Source organism: Coenobita brevimanus, chromosome 80 (genome assembly GCF_032717465.1).
Source record: "Coenobita brevimanus isolate Jiangsu-jjx chromosome 80, ASM3271746v2, whole genome shotgun sequence".
NCBI classification, from domain to species: domain Eukaryota; kingdom Metazoa; phylum Arthropoda; class Malacostraca; order Decapoda; family Coenobitidae; genus Coenobita; species Coenobita brevimanus.
This window is the reverse complement of record NC_137033.1, coordinates 20,538,304-20,559,690: the sequence shown is the minus strand read 5'-3', so window position 1 is coordinate 20,559,690 and position 21,387 is coordinate 20,538,304. Positions and strand designations below refer to the sequence as shown.

General features: G+C 42.7%; 1 protein-coding gene across 1 annotated transcript; it reads left to right on the top strand.

The window, feature by feature from the left end:
* The first annotated feature begins 9,643 nt into the window (after positions 1 to 9,643).
* On the top strand, positions 9,644 to 20,874 carry dlp (glypican dally-like). The gene is made up of 9 exons (XM_080279851.1): positions 9,644 to 9,778; positions 11,387 to 11,621; positions 11,971 to 12,127; positions 13,859 to 14,024; positions 15,529 to 15,659; positions 16,574 to 16,753; positions 17,312 to 17,415; positions 18,923 to 19,062; positions 19,510 to 20,874. Exons 1-9 carry the CDS (start codon positions 9,649 to 9,651, stop codon positions 20,037 to 20,039), a joined length of 1,773 nt encoding a protein of 590 aa, XP_080135977.1. The 5' UTR covers positions 9,644 to 9,648; the 3' UTR covers positions 20,040 to 20,874.
* The last annotated feature ends 513 nt before the right edge of the window (positions 20,875 to 21,387 follow it).

Below are 21,387 nucleotides of genomic sequence, written 5' to 3'. Positions count from 1 at the left end.
TCTCTCAGTACCCATTGTCCAACTCATCAGTACTAACAAGCCTTGGCAGTTTCCATGCACTTCCCACCCACTGTCACCGCTCACTCCCTCTCCACCACTCATCACGGTACTGCATCCCTTACCACCACAATCACCACCATATTTTCACTACCACCTCTCACCACCATCACCTCACCACTTGTCACTCCTCATTAGACTTCCTGTATACTCCCGGCAGCCTAGTTTTCAGAATTTACCATGACTCTTCTTGCCATTAGTATTTCCAACTCGCAGTTCTTGGTACTTCATGTCCTACTCATGACCACTCGCAACACCCACTCGCTACCCATTCCTCTCGCGTCTTGCCTCCCCCCTCCTCCCTACTCGTCATCCGCCTTTCCCACACACCACCACCAACGCCACCTCTTCCACCAGTACTGTCCCTCTCCATTGATCATCCTGGGCTTCTACAAATATCGTCTGGTGTTCAGAATATATTAGCCTTCAAATGAGACAAAAATCACATATTCTACTTTATCAATTTCCCCTCCTTAAACACCACAATCCTACTCATCCCACACGTCTCCCAACTCACCACCTCCACCAATATTTAGTACTGCCTCTCCCTACCATCCATCTACCCATCTCCATCCACTATTCTCCCTCATCACTCACTATCAGCCCTCCCAACACATCTTCCCCCCACCCTCCATCTTCCCTCCCGACTTACCTCTCTTCCCCATTGCCTACTGCCCACAAGGTACCCTCCTCGTTTAGTATTACCATATATTACTTACACCGCTCACTCCTCACCTCCCCTCTACTCACATCTCACTCATCACTCCCCCTTCTCCCTCCTTCGCCCTCAGTACGCCCCTTTCTCCCTTTCCCTTCCGAGTACCCATCATCTTTTCCCCACTCCTTAATATCCCTCTCAACATTCCACCCCTTTCCAAACTCTCACTCTTCTACTCCCCCTCTCCCCACCGCCACTCTTTACCCCTCACGCCACACTTCCCGACTTCCACCCTAGTGTCCCACTCACCACCCTTCACCCCACTCCCACACTTTTTACTTTTCCCCTAGTATCCCAGTGCCCCCCCCCCCTCACTCTACTCCTCTCACCGCTTCTTTCCCATTCACCATCCCACTCACCACCCTACACCCTTCACCCCTACTCTCCTACTCATTCCATCTCCCACTCACTCTCACTCCTTACCCCACTCACCCCTGACTAACCAGCCATAATGAACTCTGATACAGATGACTCAGAATAAGGGAAGTGTCTCACCCCTCTCCCCACCCCCCTTCATAATATTTCACCCCCCCTCTCTCTCTCTCTCTCACTGATTCAACCAAATGTATTCCTTCCTCCGGCCTCTTTGTAGTTTAATGGCTCTTCTCTCCCCCTCTTCTCTCCCTCCTCTCTTTCTCCCCTATTCTCCTCTCCCCCTCTACTCCTCTCTCTCTCCTCTCATTACCTTATTCTTTTATTTTCCTATTCTCTCCTCCATCTTCTCTCACCTTCTTCATCCCTTCAGATCTCCAGTTTCTCTTCTCCTTTCTTCACCTTTCCTCTCCCTTTTTCTTTTCATCGTGCTGTCTCTCCTGTTTCTACTTTCTTTTCCTCACCCTTCTGCTTTTCCGTCCTTTTGGTGATAGAATAGTTTTTTTTAGTAATAATTTTCCCTATTGCAAACAGCCACGAGATTACCGACAGATCTGTTGCTGTTGCTTTTCCTTGTATTCCTTTGTGTTTCTCTCCACTCCACCCCTTTTTTTTTCTCTCTCTCTCTCTGCCTCGCCATTTTCATTTCCCTCCTTTTTTTTTTTTTATGCTCCTCTAACCTTCCTTCTCTGTTTCTACTCTCTCTATTTTCTGTCTTCTTTTCACTTTCCATTCTTTGCTTCCCCCTCCCTTTTAGTTATCATTCCCGTTTCCTCATTGTCTTTCCTTCTCCTTTTTTCTTCTCCCCTCCCACCTCTCTCTCCCCTCTTTTCTCCTCCTCTCATCTTCCCTCCTTATTCTAATATCCCCACCCCTACTCTCCCTTTTCCCTCCAATCCATATCTACTGTCTCTCCTCTCCATTCATTTCTATCCATATTTTCTCCAACGTCCCATTTGTAACCTTGTCTTCTATTCCACATTCTCCCCCCTCCCATCCTTCTCCGCTTCTCTTTCTCCTCCTTCAATTTCTTTCATTCCTCTTCGTCTCTTTAACTTCCTTCCTCCCTCTTGTATACCTCCTTTCCATCCCCCTTCATCGTGCACTCCCCTCAATTCACCACATTTCTTCTCCACTCCTTCCCATCTTTATCCCTTCCCTTCCTTCTCCTTCTCATTCTGTTGTTTAGTACTCCCTTTTTTTTCCATTCCCTTACCACTGTTCTACCCACTCCACTTCCATCCCCCTCCACTTCCCCCCCTCTTCACTTCCCTCCTATCTCCACTTTCCTCCACCCTCCCCTTTTCTCTCCCCTCCCTCCAAGTACCTCTCCTGCCTCTCGTTACATGCTTCCCTCGGCGCACTCTCCCCTTTGACGCGTCTCCCCTCTCCCTTCATCTCCCTTCTCCCATCCTTCCCCTCTCTCCCTTCATCTCCCTCTGTCCCGTCTTCCCCTTCTTCCTCCATGTCCCCTCCCTTCTCTCTCTTTCCCTCTTGCCTCTCCTCTTCCTTCCACCCTTATATTCCCTCTCCCCTCTTTCGTTCCTCCCTTTCCTTCACATTCCCTCTCTTCCCCTCTCCCTTACTCTCTTCTCCTCCCACTTCTGTCCCCATCTTTCCTTTCCCTTCCCTCCTCCCTCTTCCTTCCTTCCCTTTCTCCCTTCTCTCCCCGCACCCCTTCTTTCATCTTCTTGTCTCTCCCCTCCTCCACCCTCTATTACCCTTTCTTCTCGCCCATCCACTCCTCCACCTTCTTCCCTTTCCTCCCCTTCCTCTTTCCTTCTTCGTTTTTCCCCTCTTCTTCGCTCCGCCTTCTCTTCCTTTCTTTCCCCTCTCTCCCCTTTCATGTCTCCCCTCGTCTCCTCTCATCCATCCATTAGTCTCTCCCGTCTCCCCCTTTTTCCCCATTCTCCTCTCTCCCACCCCTCCTTTTTTTCTCTCTTCTTTTTTTGTGTCTCCCTCCTCCACTCTTTGCTCCATCTACCCCTTTTATCTTCTCCCTTCTCCTCTCTCCCTTCCTCCTCCCCTTCTCCATCCTCTCTCTCTTTCTCCTTCTTCTCTCCCTTTCTCCCTCCTCTCTCCCTTTCTCCCACCACTTTCCCATCCTCCCTCCTCTCTCCCCCTTTGCTCTGCAATTCTTTCGTTTCTCCCCTTCCCCCCTCTTCCTCTCCTATCCTCTCGCCTTCACTCTCTTTTCTAGTTTCTGTTCTCCATTTCCCCTCCTTTCCTCTTCCTTCTCTCCTCTCCTCACCTCTCCCCTCATCTCCCCTCTGTTACTCTCCAGTCTCATCCAAATTCTTCTTTTTTCCTCTTCAATTTCCTCTTTTAAGGGATTTTTTTTTTTCAACTTCCGTACCTCTTGGAATTAGTTTTTTCCTCTCTCTCTCTCTCTCTCTCTCTCTCTCTCTCTCTATTCACCTCACCCATAACTTTTCCCCTGTTCTTTGTATTTTCTTATTCCTTCCTTCCCTTCTCTCTTTCTTCCCTCTTCCATCTCCCCATCTTCTCTCCCTTTCTTCTCCCTCATTCTTTATCCTTTTCCCATCATCCCCTCCTTTTTTTTTTTTTCGTCCCTCCCTTCCTTTTTTATTTTATTTTCTTCCCCCTTCCTCTCTCCCTCTCTGTCTTCACTTTCCCTCCTTTCCCACCCTATTCCTTTTCGTCCCGTCATTTTCTCCTTCCTTCAGTTTCCTCTCTGTCTTCTCTTTTCTTCACGTTCCTTCCCTTCCCTTCATATTCCGTCCTACGCCTCCTGCCCTTTTCTTGTTTATCTTCTCCCCCATGCCTCTCTTCTTCTCCTTCTTTTCTCCCTCCCTTCTCCTCCTCACTGTTCTTTCTCTTCCTTCTTACTCTCTCCGTCCATTTCCTTGTCTTCCTTCTGTACCATCTTTCTCTCTCTCCTCTCTCTCCCTCCCTCCCTGTCTCTCCCTTCTCTCCCTCCCTTTGTATTCTCTCCCCTCGGCTTCTCTAATTCCTTGGATTAGTTGCATTGTCACTTCCCCCTCATCCCTCTCGTTCCCCTCACCCCTCTCACTCTCCCTCACCCCTCTTACTGTCCCCCTACCCCTCCCACTTTCCAGCACCCCTCTCACTTTCCTTCACCCCACCCACTTTCCCTCACCCCACCCACTTTCCCTCACCCTTCTTACTGTCCCCTCACCCCTCTCACTGTCCCCCTACCCCTCTCACCCTCACTGCACCCCTCTCACTCACATCCCCCTTTCAGACCCTCCCCTCACTCCTTCCTCTCCTCATTTTCCTCCAGGGGCTACTTCACTTCCCCCCCTTTTCATTTACCCCTTTCACCCCCCTCCTCCCCTACCCACACCAAACCCTTTCTCTCAACCTCACCTCCCCCACCCCCACCTCCCTCACTATATCCTCCCTGCCTATTGTACTCCTTGCTTTCCTCACACTCTCACCCCTTCATATGCTCCTTATCACCCCCACCATCACCCTCCCCTCCTTCCCCATCCCCGCTCTCTTATAATCACCCTCTTCACCCCCCACCTCCCCTTCAGTTTCACCCCATTCTTCAGCACCCCTTGCACCTCACCTCCCCCATTCTCTTTTTTACTCTCCTTCGTCACCCCAATCCACTAGCTACACCCCTGCACCCCACCTCATTCTACGCCCCTTCTCTTATACTCTCCTTCACCTTACCTCGCCTCCATTTTCTGATTTTACTATCCTTGTCTTTAACTTGTAGAATAGTTTGGTAAGCTATACTCTTCCCTCTAACAAACAGCCACGAAAGGACCGACAGATAAACTGTTGTTTGCTTTCCTTTGTACTCCTTTTTACTCCCCCCTCCCCTCCACAGTTTTTCACCCCAAGTCCCTCCCTCACTTCTCCACCTTTCTTGTGGATTGGGGTGAGGAGTGTTAGTGAGGGGTGTTGGGGAGGGGTGAGGGTGAGGGATGATGGGGAGAGGGTGAGGGATGATGGGGAAGGGAGAGGGGTTTTGGGGAGGGGTGAGGGGTGAGGGTGAGGGATGATGGGGAGGGGAGAGGGAGTGTGGGGGTGGGGACGAGGGGTGAGGGCGGCTGCTTAGATCGATACTGTACATCAAACACACCGCACTCAACAACACTCCCCCTCATTCCTGCCCCTCCCTCACCCCCTCCCTCCTATCTCCTTCTGGATACTGTTCTCCCTCCCTCCTTCCCACCCTCCCTTTCTTTGGATTCTTCTCTCCCTCTTCCTTTTCCTGGATTATTCCCATTCTCCCCCTCTTCCCCCTTCCCTGAATCCTTCTCCCCCTTTCCCTCCCTCTCACCTTGTCTCCTTAACTTCCCCTTGATTTCTTCCCCTCCCTCCCTCTTCCCCCCCTCCCTTCCGCGCCCCTCCATTTCATTGAATGGACTGCCTCCTTACCCGCACTTTTCTCTCCATCCTCTACCACTCCATTTTCTTCCTCCTTCTCTCCCTTTTCTCCTCCACATTCTCTCTCTCTCTCTCTCTCTCTCTCTCTCTCTAGAGGTGGAGGAGAAAAGGGAGAGGAGGGGGAGGGAAAGAGGAGTTGAATGCAAGAGAAGGATGGAGGGGATAAGACCATGATTGTTACTGATATAAAAATTACCATCGTCAGCATCAGCATCAACACTATTAATAAAATCGTGATAATGCAGGTAGTAAAAAAATTTACTGATCCTTTGCTGGGAAAAAAGTCTGATGATGATGATGATGATGATCACAGTGGTGGTGGTGATGGTGATGATGATGATGATGATGTTGACAGTGGTGGTGGTGGTGATGATGATGATGATGATGATGATGATGATGATGATGATGATATTTGACAGAGATGCTGATAATTATTAAGGGTTACGGTGGCAGTGCTTTCAGGCTTGAAACTTAATGAAACCATGTCATTAGCCAGAAGATTTGGGGTCATTATTAACATCATTACAGAGAGAGAGAGAGAGAGAGAGAGAGAAAGAGAGAGGGGGGGGGAATGAAGGAAACTGAGGGAAGGGGCACAGCCAGGATTTTGTTATGGTGTGGGGGTGAAATTTGGTTGTCGTTGTTCTTGAGATACAGCTGCGCCGAAAATATTTTCACGATGTCGAGATTAATTTTAAAAACTGATTATCTTTTAAAAACTGAAGGAAAATACCCAGGACACAATCGTTACCTGGTAATATTGGAGCCTCCCAGTTCACCTTATTCTGTTAACGAGGGAGGGAGCCCAGACCCCTTGCCCCCCCCCCCTCCCTGGATGCGCCCATGATTGTGGGGGTAGGTTGAGAAAAAAGATTTGCTCCTCTCCACTCTTCTTTTTTTCTTCATTTCTCCTCTTCCTTCACTATATATTTTTTCTTCTTCATTCCTTTGATGCCTTCTTGTCTCATATCATCTCATCTATTCTCCTCTCACTCCAGTCGGCTCCTCCCCACTGCTTTATGCTCTTCTCCCCTTTTCTCTCCTTTCCTCTCCGATCGTTTGCTTTCTCTTTCTTCTCTTTCTCATTCCTTCTCTATTTGTGTTCCTCTCCTCTCCTTTCCGCTCCCTAGCCATCCATTTTCTTGTCCCGTTCCTCTCCCTTCTTTTGTTTTTACCTCGTTTATCACTTTTTTTTTTTTTCTTTCCAATCGACGAGCTTGATTCCCTCACCTCGTCACTCCTCCTCTTCCTTTCACTACTCTTTCACTTCCCTCCACCCTCCTCCTCCGCCCATTCTGCACCTTTTATCTTCCCTCCCTCTCCTTATTTTCCCTTCCCTTCACTACCCTTTCTTGAACGACTCTCCCTTCCCTCCCCTCCCCTCCCTTCCCTTCCCTTCCCTTCCCCTACCGCTGTCTACTCTTCTAAGCCTCACTCTCCCCTCCTTCTTCCCGTCTTTTTTTCCTTCCTCCTTCCTTCCCTCCTTTAACACCTAAGCTCTCTCCTCTTCCTTAATTCTCTCTTTTCCTCTCTTGTATCTTCTTATGCATCATTTGTTCGAATCTTCCTGGCATTAATTCCTTCCTTGTGCGTTCTTTCCTCAAATTTTTGAGCTCCTCTCTCACTTTCATTTTTTTTTTCAGTCTTCATATTCCACCTGTCATCTCTTCATGGATACCTGAACTCTTTCTCATCCCTTCATTTCCTTTATCCTTTCACATTTTGTACGATTTCTTGCCAACATGTAGATCCGTCCTTCTTCATGTCCTAGCTCTTTTCTTTTTATTCGTTCTCTTTTTGTCCTCTTTTGCATCTTCTCGTGCATTATCTTTCCTGTTCGTATCCTCTGTAGCATCTCCTGTACCATTGTTTCCCGTCAGTCTCTTCTTCCCTCACGTCTGCCTGTCCTTAATTCTTTCACCTGACCATCACTCCCTAAGAACCCCCGCCTTTTCTTCTCTTTCCATTTTCTTCTTCTTCCATCTTTTTCTCTTTCCATCTCATCTTGTCTTCTTCCCATCTCTTCCTGCTCTCTGTATCATCTGTTGTGCTGTTTCTTCTCAGCCTCAACTTTTTCCTCTTGCCTTCCCTCCATAAATACCCGAGTTCTTGCCTTGTTCCCTTCTTATTCTGTCTCGCATCTTCGCTTTTTCTCGCCCCTTTTCCCCTTCTCATTCTTTCCCTCCCTCCATATATACCTGAACTCCCTTCACTTCTTTCATTACCTTATTATCTTGTCTCGCATCTTCTCTTCCTCCAGTCCTTAATTTCTTCGTCTCTCCTTCCCTCCTCCGTAAATACGTTGGCTCTCCCGGGGCCAAACACTCGAGGTGGTCTGGTTCCCGTCCCACCCAAGTAAAACAGAGGAGAGAGGGCGAGGTAGGAAGGATGAAGCAGGAAAAATGTGGACGGGAGGAAGAAATGTGTCTTTATGTCTTCCTTTCTTTCCTCTAAGACTTCATAACCCCTTCAGTGTCGTGGCTGTTAAATTAAGGGGGTTTTATACCTTGTGTGTTATAAAAGAAGGACCTGTGTTCAACTCGAACTCTGAATAATTTAATAGGATAAAAATCGCAATGTGGGACTGAGGTATGTGTGTCTACTTGTCCTCAGATTATGTAAGTATCATTGAAAAGTTTTAATTGATGGCTTTGCTGTTGCAAGGGATCTTCTGAAAATGTGGAGTGGGTTTGAGTTCATTAACAGTGCCAATGTTGGCGTCATTACCATGGAACACTTGATGTTGTTTAGCAGGTTGTGTAAATGTTAGTGCAGATGTTATTTGTCCAGGGGTTGTATTGAAGATGTGCGCAGGAGCTATGTAAGTGCTAATGTTGGCGTTATTGGCAAGAAATGAGTTGATATTTTTGTAGGTGTTCTCTTGAAGGTGTACACAAGGGCAATGCAAGTGCTGCTTTTGATATTGTTGGCAGGGATTGCTTGGAGATGCATAGTAATGATAGATAAGACCTTATGTTGATGTCATAACTGTAGTGGATATACTGTGATGTACAGCAAGGTTAAGTTCTGATGCTGATGTTAATGTTGTGTAGTAGCGAATTACTGGATGGGTTTGGGAAGGAATCCATTTGAGTCTGGTGACGTATTTTTTTTTTTTTTTTTTTTTACCTCGCCCTGGACGGAGTCCGATGAGGTATTATTTTTGGTCGAGTTTGTTTGTTTGTTAAAAACATTACGGAAAAACAGCTGAATGAAATTACCTGAACTTTTCATGATATGTGGGGACTGGTCCCTAAAGAAAGTGAATAAATTTTGAAGACAATCGATTGACCTTGAAAGGTCAAAATCAAGGTCACGGATATTCAGAGCACTATGATTCGAAACTCATTGTACATGGGGATATTTACTATTTTCAGCATTAAGAAACTCCCATATGGGCTTTCATGTGGCACCAAGACCTTTGACTCTGAGTGACCATGAAAGGTCAAACTCAAGATCACGGATATTCAAGGGGCTATAGCTCGAAACTGGTTAAGATAGAGAGATATTTACTATTATCAACATATAGGAAGTCCCATATGAGTTTTTAATTGGTACCGTGACTTTTGACCTTCAATGTCCTTGAAAGGTCAAACTCAAGGTCACGGATTTTTAGAGGGTTGTAACTTGAAAACGTTTGCGCCATATCCTTAGACTTTAATTATTTACTGACGCTAAATAACAGTAGCAATTCAGTATTTAAAAGCAATAATATAACTTGTCGGGCGAGGTTTGATGTGTCTGGCACCACTTGTTTGTTTCATTCATTCATTCTGTCTTCTGTTCTCTCATTTCGCTCTCCTTTTTCTTTCTTTTTTCCTTTTTTTTTAAAGATTATTTTTTCCTTCATCTGGTGGTTTAATTCAGCACAGAATAAGCTGTTTGAACTGGATAAGCTGTTTGAATTAGATATAACCTCAATAAATCCCTTCGTTGTGCAAGGCATCTTTCCTATGTTGAATAAAATCATCCGGTAGCAGGGGGAATAAACTAAAAAGGACGTCACCGGGACTTTAGGGGATTATGTGAATGTTGACGTTGCAGGAATGACAGTGAGATGTGTTAATGCTGATGTCCTATTTGCAGGGGAACACTTGAAGATGTGCAGCGGGGAGATGACCTGCTGTACAGATGTGATGGAGAGCAAGCTGAGTGTGGAGAGCCGTCAGGAGTTTGATACGCAGCTTAAAAGAATTCTTAACCCCATGGCTGCACTCCTTGCGAAAAAGAATACCAAACTTAATGGTGTGTATGCGTTGGTCATGTCATCTTTTATCTGTGTGTGGTATTGTAGATCATGTGCTTAAACACCTTGAAGCTCGGATTTTTTATTTACCATGCTTTAATAATCTGTATGCCTTCGTTATATATGACCTGTTTTACATTATTTTTAGTAGTTTAGTCCCCAGTTTGCACACACACACACACACACACACACACACACACTAGAGAGAGAGGGGAAAAGAGGAAACATGATTACGCTATATAAATGCATCACAGGAATACAGAATATAGATAGAAATGAGTATATAACCTATAAGGAAGCAACTCAAGAGGACACTGCAAAAAACTGCATAAAAAGAGAGGTGATAAAGACGTAAGGAAACTCAGTTTCCCAACAGGGCAATTGATCAGTGGAATGCGTTACCGAATGAAATGGTGTGTGCCAAAACCATTCACAAATTTAAGGATATGTATGATAAAAATGGTTTTAATACACGGAGCCGTGCGATCTTGACTCATTCCTGTAGGGATACAACTAGGTAAGAACAATTAGGTAGGTAAGAACACATGCATGCATACATACATACATATATGCATAAAGACATACATACATACATACAGACAGACAGACACACACACACACACACACACACACACACACACACACACACGTCTATTCAAGTTCCATTGCTACCGTACCTATTAAGCTGACTTACCGATAATCTTAGACATTAGAGAGGGACGCCTTCACTTGGTAGCATCATTATAGTTTCCCCGGGCGGCTTTGCCGGCCAGTTATACAAACTCAATTTATTGCCCTCTGCAAAGGAGATGGTGGGCTGCAGAAGGCTAGCTTCAGCATGCAGTCCTCTGGGTTCATATCCAGATGAGCTTGGAACCAGAATAACAACATCAACAACAACAACAACAACAACAATAATAATAATAATAATAATAATAATAATAATGTCTATCTATCTATTGCCAGACACTTTAATCCCGTATGGGGTGGCCACAAACAAATCGCCTCCACGTAACACTGTCCCCCGCCATTTCGCTGCCCTGCTCCCAACTCACACCCCCTTCTCTCATATGCCTCTCCACTCCATAATAATAATAATAATAATAGCTACTTTCTGCAAATTTTGAAGATATTGTAATTGTTTAGAACAAATCATGACAGTAATAATGAGAATGTACTGTCATGCCCAATTATATTGGTGCTACCACATGAAGGCATCTCTCTCCACCACGGATATACAGAATCTTCATTACATTAATATATCATATCGTAGGAGCAGTCAACAATTACATCCTTATAAATTAAACTTGAGACTGGTTTAATCATCACATTTCATGTTAAAGATATATCTTGAATGAAAAGGTATATTTTTCTTTTTTTAAACATTTCATAGTCCAGGGTTTTTCCATGTAGGATATTGCAATGAAGCTAAATGGCATACTTCTCTTCCCTTTCTATCTTATAGCTGCAATTCATGTTGATTCAGAATTTAGGGTTTCCTCTTAATTAGTATTTATAAAAAGTCCCATATTCTCCCTCCAGGACAATAATGTACTTTAGAGAGTTTGGATTACATCGTAGATATATATTTTCCCATTTCTTTCCAGAGGTGTTTGGGAAGCTGCTTAATCACAGCAAAGCAAACTTCCATGAGATGTTCAGCAAGACATATGGGATCTTGTACCAACAGAATTCAGATGTTTTCACCAAACTCTATGAGGAGCTGGAGAAATATTTCAAGACAGGGGAGCTTGATCTACAGGAAACCATGGACAACTTCTTCCGACAACTTTACGAACGAATGTTTACAGTTATGAATGGACAATACACTTTCACATCCAGGTTGGTTGACAAATGATGCTTACCATGGAAGATTATTTACAGTGATCTCAGTAAACATTTCTTCTCAAGATGCTGAAGCAACTTAAATTATGTAGAACTTTATGGTTGACTGTAATATCTGTGTTAACTTCTGAATGCATAGCTTCAGATTGATGACTATGTATTGTATGTAGTTTATCAGAAATTTATTATTTTGAGCCATTGAAGAAGAATTACTGTATAAGGAAAATAATTTAAATCTTTTGTATTTAATGTATTTTTGTGTCAAATTGCATACTATACGGGTATGTAAGTAGCATTTTACCTGTGCATGAATATAAACCGAATATGACAGTATGGTGTCTTTCAGGTACCTCAAATGTGTAAGCCGCCACATGGATCAATTACAGCCATTTCGTGATGTCCCAGAGAAACTCACAATTCAGATCAAGCGAAGTTTTGTTGCTCTTCGCACTTTTGTTCAAGGACTAGCAACTGGGCGAGATGTTGTACGAAATGTTCTTAAGGTAATAGCTCTGCTTATCTCATTACTGTTCTTGGGTTTGAAATCCTCCCCTTACACACACACATCGCCAAGTACCTCTGTTACAAACATCTTTCTTACTCCATATATATAGTACACGAGGGAGGGAAAATTGTACTGCATCTCTGACATCCTTTCTCTTGGTTCATATCACCACAGAAACTATACTAAAAGCTTCTACACCAAATGTGAATATGAGAAGTTGGGTTAGTGTGATGATAATGTGTTAACCATGAAAGTATAGGCATTATACTAAGTACTAGCTGTGTGCTGCCAAACAAGGAGCCCATGGACTAAGTCTCACATAATTTTTAATTTTTGCTGTGTGCAGCACATTTCAAGATATGCACTGATCTCAAGTTTTGTAGTAATTCTTTTAAACCTTATGATCCTTTCATTGGGAGGTGCAAATTAATCCTAACCATAACCTAGCCACACCCACATCCACATCCACACCATTGCTCACATCTTCACTCTTACACACATTCACACCCACACCCACATTCCCACCTTCACCTTCACACACACATCCACACTGAAACCTACACCAATGCAAACATCTGCATTTTCTTCCACATTCACACCCATCCACAGAGACCTTCAGCAACTCAGTAGTCAACCCAGACACACCCACAGCTTTTCCCAAATGCCTCTGTTGATTGTTTTGTCCATGGTACCAATATCAACCAAAGGCCAAGTGCCAAGTAGTAGATCTGCTGTTTCCAAACTTTCTCTGTTCTTTGTGCCTGTGGCCTCAGGGCACCTTGCCAGGGCAGCCACAGGCACATCCACTGCCCTCCCATTATGCACCCAGTGATATTGCAATCTTCTGGGGTTCTGCTTCCAGCTTTGGGCCCTCAATAATGAGCAGAAGTGACAGCCTGGGAACTGCAATGCTCTGTACCCTCTAGGTCATATCTGAGCCTCAAACTCATCTTGGGCCAGAGTCATGCCAATGGAGCCTGCTCCATGCCTGTCCTCATGTCCACTGCTAGATATTGTGGGCAAAGTTTTCTAGCTGCATGCCCTTGCTGGCACCAACATGTGTTTTGTAGTAGAATATGATGTGTGTAAAGAGCATGAAGTGTACTGTATAGTAGACAGCTAGAGAAATGTGAATGGGAGGGTGTGCTGGTGTACTCTTCGTGTTAATGACACAAGCAAAATGATCAGGAATGGAGGATTGGTCAGGAGCTATTCCTGAAGGCTAGTGAACCAGGAGCTCCAGTTATCCCTATCACTGGCTTTTCCATCCTCCTCAGGAGCACTGCCCTGATTGGCTGGTGCTACAGCCTACTCCTTATTTGACATCTTAAATTTATTTTCTCTCAACAGTTTGTAGCATCTTTTGGAAAGTAATTACCTAGTTTTGGTACTTGGTTTAGCTTCCACTCCCTAGAAAACATCAGAGGTACCATTATCAACCTCACTGTGGAGTTCCCTAAGAGGAGACCTAAAATAGCAACTGGCGAGGGTCAGAGATAGAGAAATTACAAGAGACAATCATGATTGCCTATAGCCAGTAATATATTCCATCCTGCTGTACCACTGTATTGTCTTGACTGCCCATTTCTATTTCATTTTTCCACTAACCTAGTCAGGGATAGATCAAAGATGTTACCATACTATAACTGGGCTGTCTTTATGTTAGATTTGATGAGGAAACTTCATTATGGATTAATGAATAGTAGAAATAAAAATAGTGCTCTTGCAGGTTAATCCAGGCATCAATTGTGTCCATGAGCTAATGCGCATGAGCCATTGTGCTACATGTGCTGGGCAGCTGAGGACACAACCGTGTCAACCATACTGCAGTGACGTCATCAACCTCTGCCTTGCTCACCATCGGCCTCTCATCTCTCACTGGACTGCTTATGTTGGTTGGTGACCGTGACTATATTAGCCTTCAGTAATAATACTAAGAGTTCAAGTAACCATATACAGTAAGTCCTTGTTGTATGACTCCTTTTATAAACATTCTTTTTTTTCTGCAATTAAGTACTATACTGTATACTCTGATTACAGAAAATAAACTTTCTCATTATGACAAGGGATACACCCATTTCTCATAATATGATTCCAGTGGATGAAGTTATGGATTTATTGATGGAGTGATGAGAGAGATTAAGAATTGGAATTATGGAGAGATAGGTGGGGATGGTGATGAATGGCAAGGGGAGATTGATAGATGCAAACGGTACTATGTTGCTTGCTAATAATGAACAGGAGCTTTTCTGATCTGTACAGAGTTTTGTAAATGTCTGTGAATACTTTGTTTTGCAAGTAAATGTATATTAAAGTGAAATAATGTTGTTGAGAGAGAGAGAGAGAGAGAGGTGAATTTCAATGTGATGTGCTGGTAAAAGGGGAGAGAGAGACAAATTAATGAGTGAGTGTAAGTACCTGGGTGTGGTAATTGTGCAAAGGAAGTGGACGGTAGAGTGGTATAAGGATGGAAGGTGGCTGATTATATGAAGGCCCTGATACTACACAATGGTCTGAGTACGGAAGCTGCAAATGGATTGCATGAAGACATGTTAGTACACATTAGTGTTTGGGTGACAGATTTTGATATGGCATGATGACACAAAATCTGGATTAAGAGCAGTGGATGTGGGATTATTGAGGATTGTGTGTGAAGTGCATGAAATGGATAGAATAAGAAATACTGTACTGGGATTAATGAGAGATATGAAGTAAGGAAGCCTTTTGATACTGTGTGGATGGTGTGGTCATATGGACAGTGTGGGTGTAAAATGGTTAGCAAAAAAGGTAGGTATCCATGAATGAGGTAGAAGGGGAGAGAAGGCACTGTAGGTCAAGTGCCAAAGATGGGTGGATGTGGTAAAAGAAAATGAAAGAAAACATGGTATGAAAGTTGATAAGACTAGATACTGTAGGGGACTGAGTTAATTGGATGAAATAAGTATGTAGCAGCACATGACATGGGTTTGGCACCTCATATTTAACTGATAATCATTGGAGTGACTCTCTCTGCTTGATAACATGAAATATACATGTGTGAAATATGTGAAAGGCTATACCTGTGAAGTGTACTGTGGACTCCAGGGGCTTGAAAAGTGAGTGAATGAGTATATGGTCCATTTCACTTAGCATGCTGTTGATTATTTCTCCTCTGTCATGTTTTTCTTTGATCATAACTTTCTGGACCCTACCTCATCCCTTCTTTGGCTGGTAATGAGGTCAGAGTGATGATGATGATGATGATGATGATGATGATGATGATGATGATGATGATATTGATTATGATGGTAAATTTGTTGAGTAAGAAATGGTGCTTAGAAGGGGACATAATCTTTCAGGAATATTAAGTAATATTCTTTATTTCCAGGTAGATAATTAAGACAGGGTGTTTTGTTCCAGATGCTATGGTAAGCGTAGGAGAGAGGTTAGAAAATCCTTTCAATATTGAGAACGTGGTTGAGCCTGTGAACTACAAAATCTCTGATGCCATTATGAACTTCCAAGAATCAGGAATGGAAATTTCTGAAAAGGTGAGATACTGTCAGATATCACCAACACTGTTGTGCGTGTAAGTGCTCTGTAATACTGTACAGTACATAGATCATAATGTTAAAAAAAGGTAGTGGAACTCACTTGCATAGCTGAAAGAACATTAGCAGGTTTCTGTAATTATATATTGTTCATTATCCACTTTAACAGTTACCCAAATTAGTAGTACAATGCTGTACAGATTAGAATGGAAAACATACTGTAAAATTTATCATCTTTTGTTATAGTTTAGCAAACCTAGATTTTATTTTGAAGGGAACTGATCACTCTTCATAGATAAAAATTATTTGTGTAATAACCTGAGTTAGGCTATTCAGAGATGACTGTACCATGGAAAATTTCCTCATCCTGAAATATTGGTGATGAATGACACTGGGAATATTCACTATTTGTAGATCATAGAACCCCAGCATGTTTGTTAGTTAAAGGTTGGGATGATGTTTTTATGAAGTCAAAACCTCCTTGCTCCATGGAACTAATACAGTTTGACTTAGTGATAATAAGCAGCTGCACCCTTTTCATGCACAGTGTTCTCTTCTCTGCCTTTACATATGTATGTATGTATGTACAGTATATATATATATTAGTAAGCAGAGTGCAGGTGTTGAGAAGTGTTTTGTAACTTTATATTAATTTACAGTACTACACAGTAGACTTGCTTTAATGGATCCCGGTATGGTGGATATTGAGAAGTGTTTTGTAACTTTATATTAATTTACAGTACTACACAGTAGACTTGCTTTAATGGATCCCAGTATGGTGGGTATTGGATTTTACGGATGCCACAAAGCTCATAGAATTTTTGTCCCCTGTAATTAGTTTGTTGTAGCAAGTGTCATCCGTATTTTATTTTCTTGGTGCTTGGAATGTTATATCTGTATTACAAATCCATCAGGTGTTCAAGGGATGTGGGTCACCTCGCTTGGGCCGTAGTAAGAGACATGCAGGGGTGGCTGAAGGTGAGCTTAGTCAGGAGTTTCTAGACTTCAGGGGTAGTGAGCGAGAGGATCGACGACGTGAACGGGAACAAGAAAGCATCTCTGTCAGTCGCCATGTCCATGAGATCAAAACTAAGGTGAGTGAATTGGAATAAGCATTTAATTGTTTACCGATATCATGTCATGACATTTTCATTAAGAAGTCAAAATAGTTCCAGTTGCTCAAGTTTTTGTGTTTTGGTACAGTATTGTACTGCAGGAATTTGTGATGGTATCATGAGGTGGGCCAAACTAATATCAGTGGTAATTACCTGATCATGGGGTGAAGTGGAGTCTACCATGGTGCCTCTCTTAACTGTATGGCATCCATCCATGAACCAGACTTCCATGCTCTTCTCCATACCAAGCTGTGGCAAGGTGCTCGCAACCTTGGGGGAACATCGGCTTATTGCATGGAAGAGCCCTGCAGGGGAAGTTGCTTGCCTGTGGTTGATGGTTCTGCATGGCCAGACAGACTGGGGTAGATCAACAGCAACAACAACTGTGTAATAAATTTGACAGGAGTATGTCACAGTATTTGACATGGTATGAATAGACGGATCATTTGCGGTGAAGCCTGCACAGTTCCATGTGTCTGAATGAAATACAGTATAGTATATTGGATATGAAACTCATCGTTATTTATCTTGTACCAGATTAGGAATGCTCGAATGTTCTGGAGTGAGTTGCCCAGCAAGATGTGTCATGAGACTGCCAGTGACAGTGCTACAAACTGCTGGACAGGGTCAAAAGTTGGCAAGTATGTACATTACTTTCATGAATCACTTTGCTCCAAGGTGACATTTGTTTTCAAAAAGCGTTTTTCTATTAACTATTGTTGTCCTATAGCCATGTTTCCACTTACATCTTTGGGAAGCATGAAACTTTTTTTTTTTGTACATTCTTTGGTTAAGCTAGAGTGAGTAAATTAATCATACAGTACTTTGCTGCAGTTGTGATGCCAAGCATTATTAGCTCAACCTATTGAATAATAGTAACATTTAAGCCTTTTCAGCATTATCTGTAGTCTTTGTAGTAGGAATGTCAGATTCCACAGCTGTTGTTTTGAGCCATATGTATTTCTGCTATACACTGTACTTACTCTCTTATCATTAGGGATTTCCTTCTTCTAGGGCTAGCTAGAATGAAATACTGTACAGTCCTTTAATTCGGCATCAGCAGTCAGAGATAGTCCTGAACTCTATTTGATTCTCTACTGTGCCCACGGTTCAGTTTAATTGTATATGCAATAGTTATCCCCTTTCATAGTGCTTTGATGCTCTCCCACATGACTTCAGAGGTGTTGTATGCTGATAACATGATGTTGATTGCAGAGCATGAGAGGGTAGTGGAGGGAAAATTAAGGAAGTGGAGAGATGGAATGGGGTACCAAGGTTTGAGAGTAAATGTGGATAAAGCAAAAATGTTGATTCCTTGGGCAGATGGCAGTACTGCTAAAGCAGTGAGAATGTAGCCATGTGCAGTTTGCCCTGGGGACATGGGAAGTAACTCTATCCTGAGTAGAGTTTGTGTTAAGTGGCTGCATAGATGTAGTGGTATAATAGATAGGCTGCAAATTATTCTAATTTTGTGTGTATGGAGTGTAAGGGAAAGCATACAGTGGCAGAGAGATGGGAAATAAATAATTTTGAGAGTGCGGAGGAGTTTTATTATTTGGGTGACATGTGTTGGATGTGGTGCTGGAACTAGCTTTGTGGCAAAGGTAAAGAATGTTTGGAAAAAGTTGAAGGAGTGGTTGCCTCTCCTGACACTGAAAGGGCTCTCTCTCCATGCTAAGGGGTTCTTATATGCAGCATGTGTCAGGAGTGTAATGCTGTATGGTAGTGAGACTTGGACAGTAAGTGAAGAGGATATTTGTCGGCTCAAATGCACACAGATGATAATGATATGATGGATGTGTAGCTTGTCCTTGCATGACAGGCCTGGGGAGTTACAGCTGCATATGAAGAGCTGAGAGAAGGTATGGGACTTGGTATTCTGATGAGAAGGGGTGGAGAATGACAACTGGGTGCAAAGGGTGAGAGCTGTGAATGTTGCAGGTAGAGTTGTGAGAGGCAGGCTGAAAAAGACCTGGGATGAGCTCAAAGCGTGTAACCTCAGTGATAAGGGACTGAATAGAGAAGCTACTACAGATTGAATAATTTGGAAAGCCACCATTAGTTGACCAAGGCCAATGCATGCAAGCATGTTGGAGCCTTTATAAACAAATGGATGAATTCAACTACAGTACTTCCCTTGTTTGCCAGATACGAACCAAAGGGAGGGTTCAACGTGACAGAGCCACCACACAGCTCTGCAATGGATGAACAGGTGATGCGTTTGAAGGTGATCACAAGTAAACTTCATGAGGCATTCAAGGGCCGTGATGTTTCATGGATTGATGATGGTATGTTTATACATTATGCCCAGAGTTGATAAGGATTAGTATGAAGAATGACAGTAAATTATAAAATTTTTATTTTGTCGTCATGATGTTGTGACAAAATGGTATTATTGATTTATATTGCTACTTCTAGCTCTCATTTTATTAAGTAGTAAAAAAAAATAAAACTGTAGGATGAGCATGACAGTTTATTTCCTAGTAGCATATGGTTTGTGTTGAAGTTTAATATAGGTACAAGGATAAGAGCAAAATAAAATAACACATTGCTGGATCATGAAGGTAGTTTAGAAAAGGGAGTTACTGTATGCAGTTATTCACATTAGTCAGCCAAATTATTGAGAGTAGAGTTGATGCTTAGTAAATTTAATATAGTAAGAGTAGACATAGAAAATAGCATTTCACTTAAGCCCAAGAGAGAGATGGATAATAATACCTCCTCCTTCTGTTCAGAGTCATGGCTTGGTGGTAATGGAGGCAGGCAGGGTGAGCAGGCTGACACTGATGTCAATGTTGGGCATGGGCAGGAGGAGGGAAGCGGCAGTGGTGATGGCGATGGTTCAGGCTCCATTGGCCACCTTCCTCCTGATGACGAAGATGCCTATGCCCCAAGGAACAAACATTATGACCCTTATGGCAACTTTGATGATGATGAGGATATGTACTCGTCAAATACTCATGGCAGTGGCCATGATGAAGGATATGACAGAGCCTATGAAGATAATTATGAGGGTTCAGGCTGGAGTAACATTGGTGGAGACAGTGAAGGATCTGGGGATGATTATGTAGTTAGGAGTCGGGGACCAGTACACTCAGCCATCCCTGAGAGTCGACCACCGCAGCGACCACCAAGTCATGGTGATCCTAAGGCAGATCCAGAACAGCCGCCATCAGCTGCTGCCAAGGAAACAATGTCGCTTAATCGTGCAATCACCATCTACATGCTGCCCGCCATTATCATGTTCCTTGGATCTTTAGCCTAGATGCATTGATCTCGCAAGTCTCTCGGTTCTTCATATTCCCAGTTGTGTAACTTGTAGTAAGAGAGAATAAGTTGAAAATTCACTTTTTGAAAAAGTGCTACTAAAAGACTCATATCAGACATATGCTTAAAGATAAGAGAAATATCTTCATGTTGAGTTTTGGCAGAGAATGTTTGGAGAGGAATGAGTGCTTCTAATTGGAAAGTAGTTTTGAAAGAAGGCATTATTGTTGGACAGATTCCTCAGTAAAACTAAGTATGATGCCTTCTTGAATGTGAATTACACATTAATAATGTGAAAATAAAATATATTGAAAGGTTATGTTTTACATACGCTTCATACTAGTGAGCATTGGTTTTTAATGACACAGTTAGTCGTTCATTACTGTAGTGACAGTATATGTTGTCGAACTGTGAAATTTTTGAAAGGTGAACATGATTGTGATAAAGTTGTGGGTTTTGATAATTAGTGCACCATAGAAATCAAGGCCTTGATACAGATAATAAGTAGTTTTTTTTTTATCAATAAAGTTAGAAGACATTTATCGGCATATGGAAAAATTTGTGTAGTGAACATTTGTGAAGTTACTTTTTTCATAGCAAGAACAGTTGCTGACTATCATACCTCACCACAGATGTTGAATTTATTTCTCTCAGTTTAAGTAGATAGATGATCACCATTCTGGCGTTGTGTTAGCAAAACAGTGAAGAGTGTAAAGTGAGATGTGAAGTGTGGAGGAGCCCTGTGCCATGAGTCTGCACCTGTGTAGAGTTACTCAGTGTTATTTATTAATGTACAATAGTTGTACTGAAGCCTCACTCTCATTTTTCCTTGATACTGCTTTACTAATATTGCAGGATTGTTTTTATGTTAATTTGTGGTCTTAATAATAAATTCTTTGTTTCTCAAAAACCAAACCTGTCAGTCATATGATATATGTGTGTGTAAATTTCTGGTAGCAAGCTGTATGCATGCAGTCCTTTTGTTGCTGTGATAGGTAAGAGTATCAAAAGTATCCTGGTCTTTAATCAAAACTAGGCCGTCCAGGCAGAAATTATTTGATGATACTTTTTTGTTATTTGAAATATCTCGTCTCTTACTTTCAAGGGTATGTAGCATACTATATGTATGAATGTGTATATATACTTCTGTTAGTTTGCTGCATGTTTATCCCATCTTTTTCCATAGTGAAAATGGTATTGTATGAATCATCATAATCATCATCACACCTTAGGATATCCCATCTGTGTCTCTCTCTCATCATTGTCCTTGTGGGAAAGGGGTGTATATCATAAGTCCTCTTTATATGTAACCTCTATGATGGCCTTTTTTGCTATTAAGTTCACTT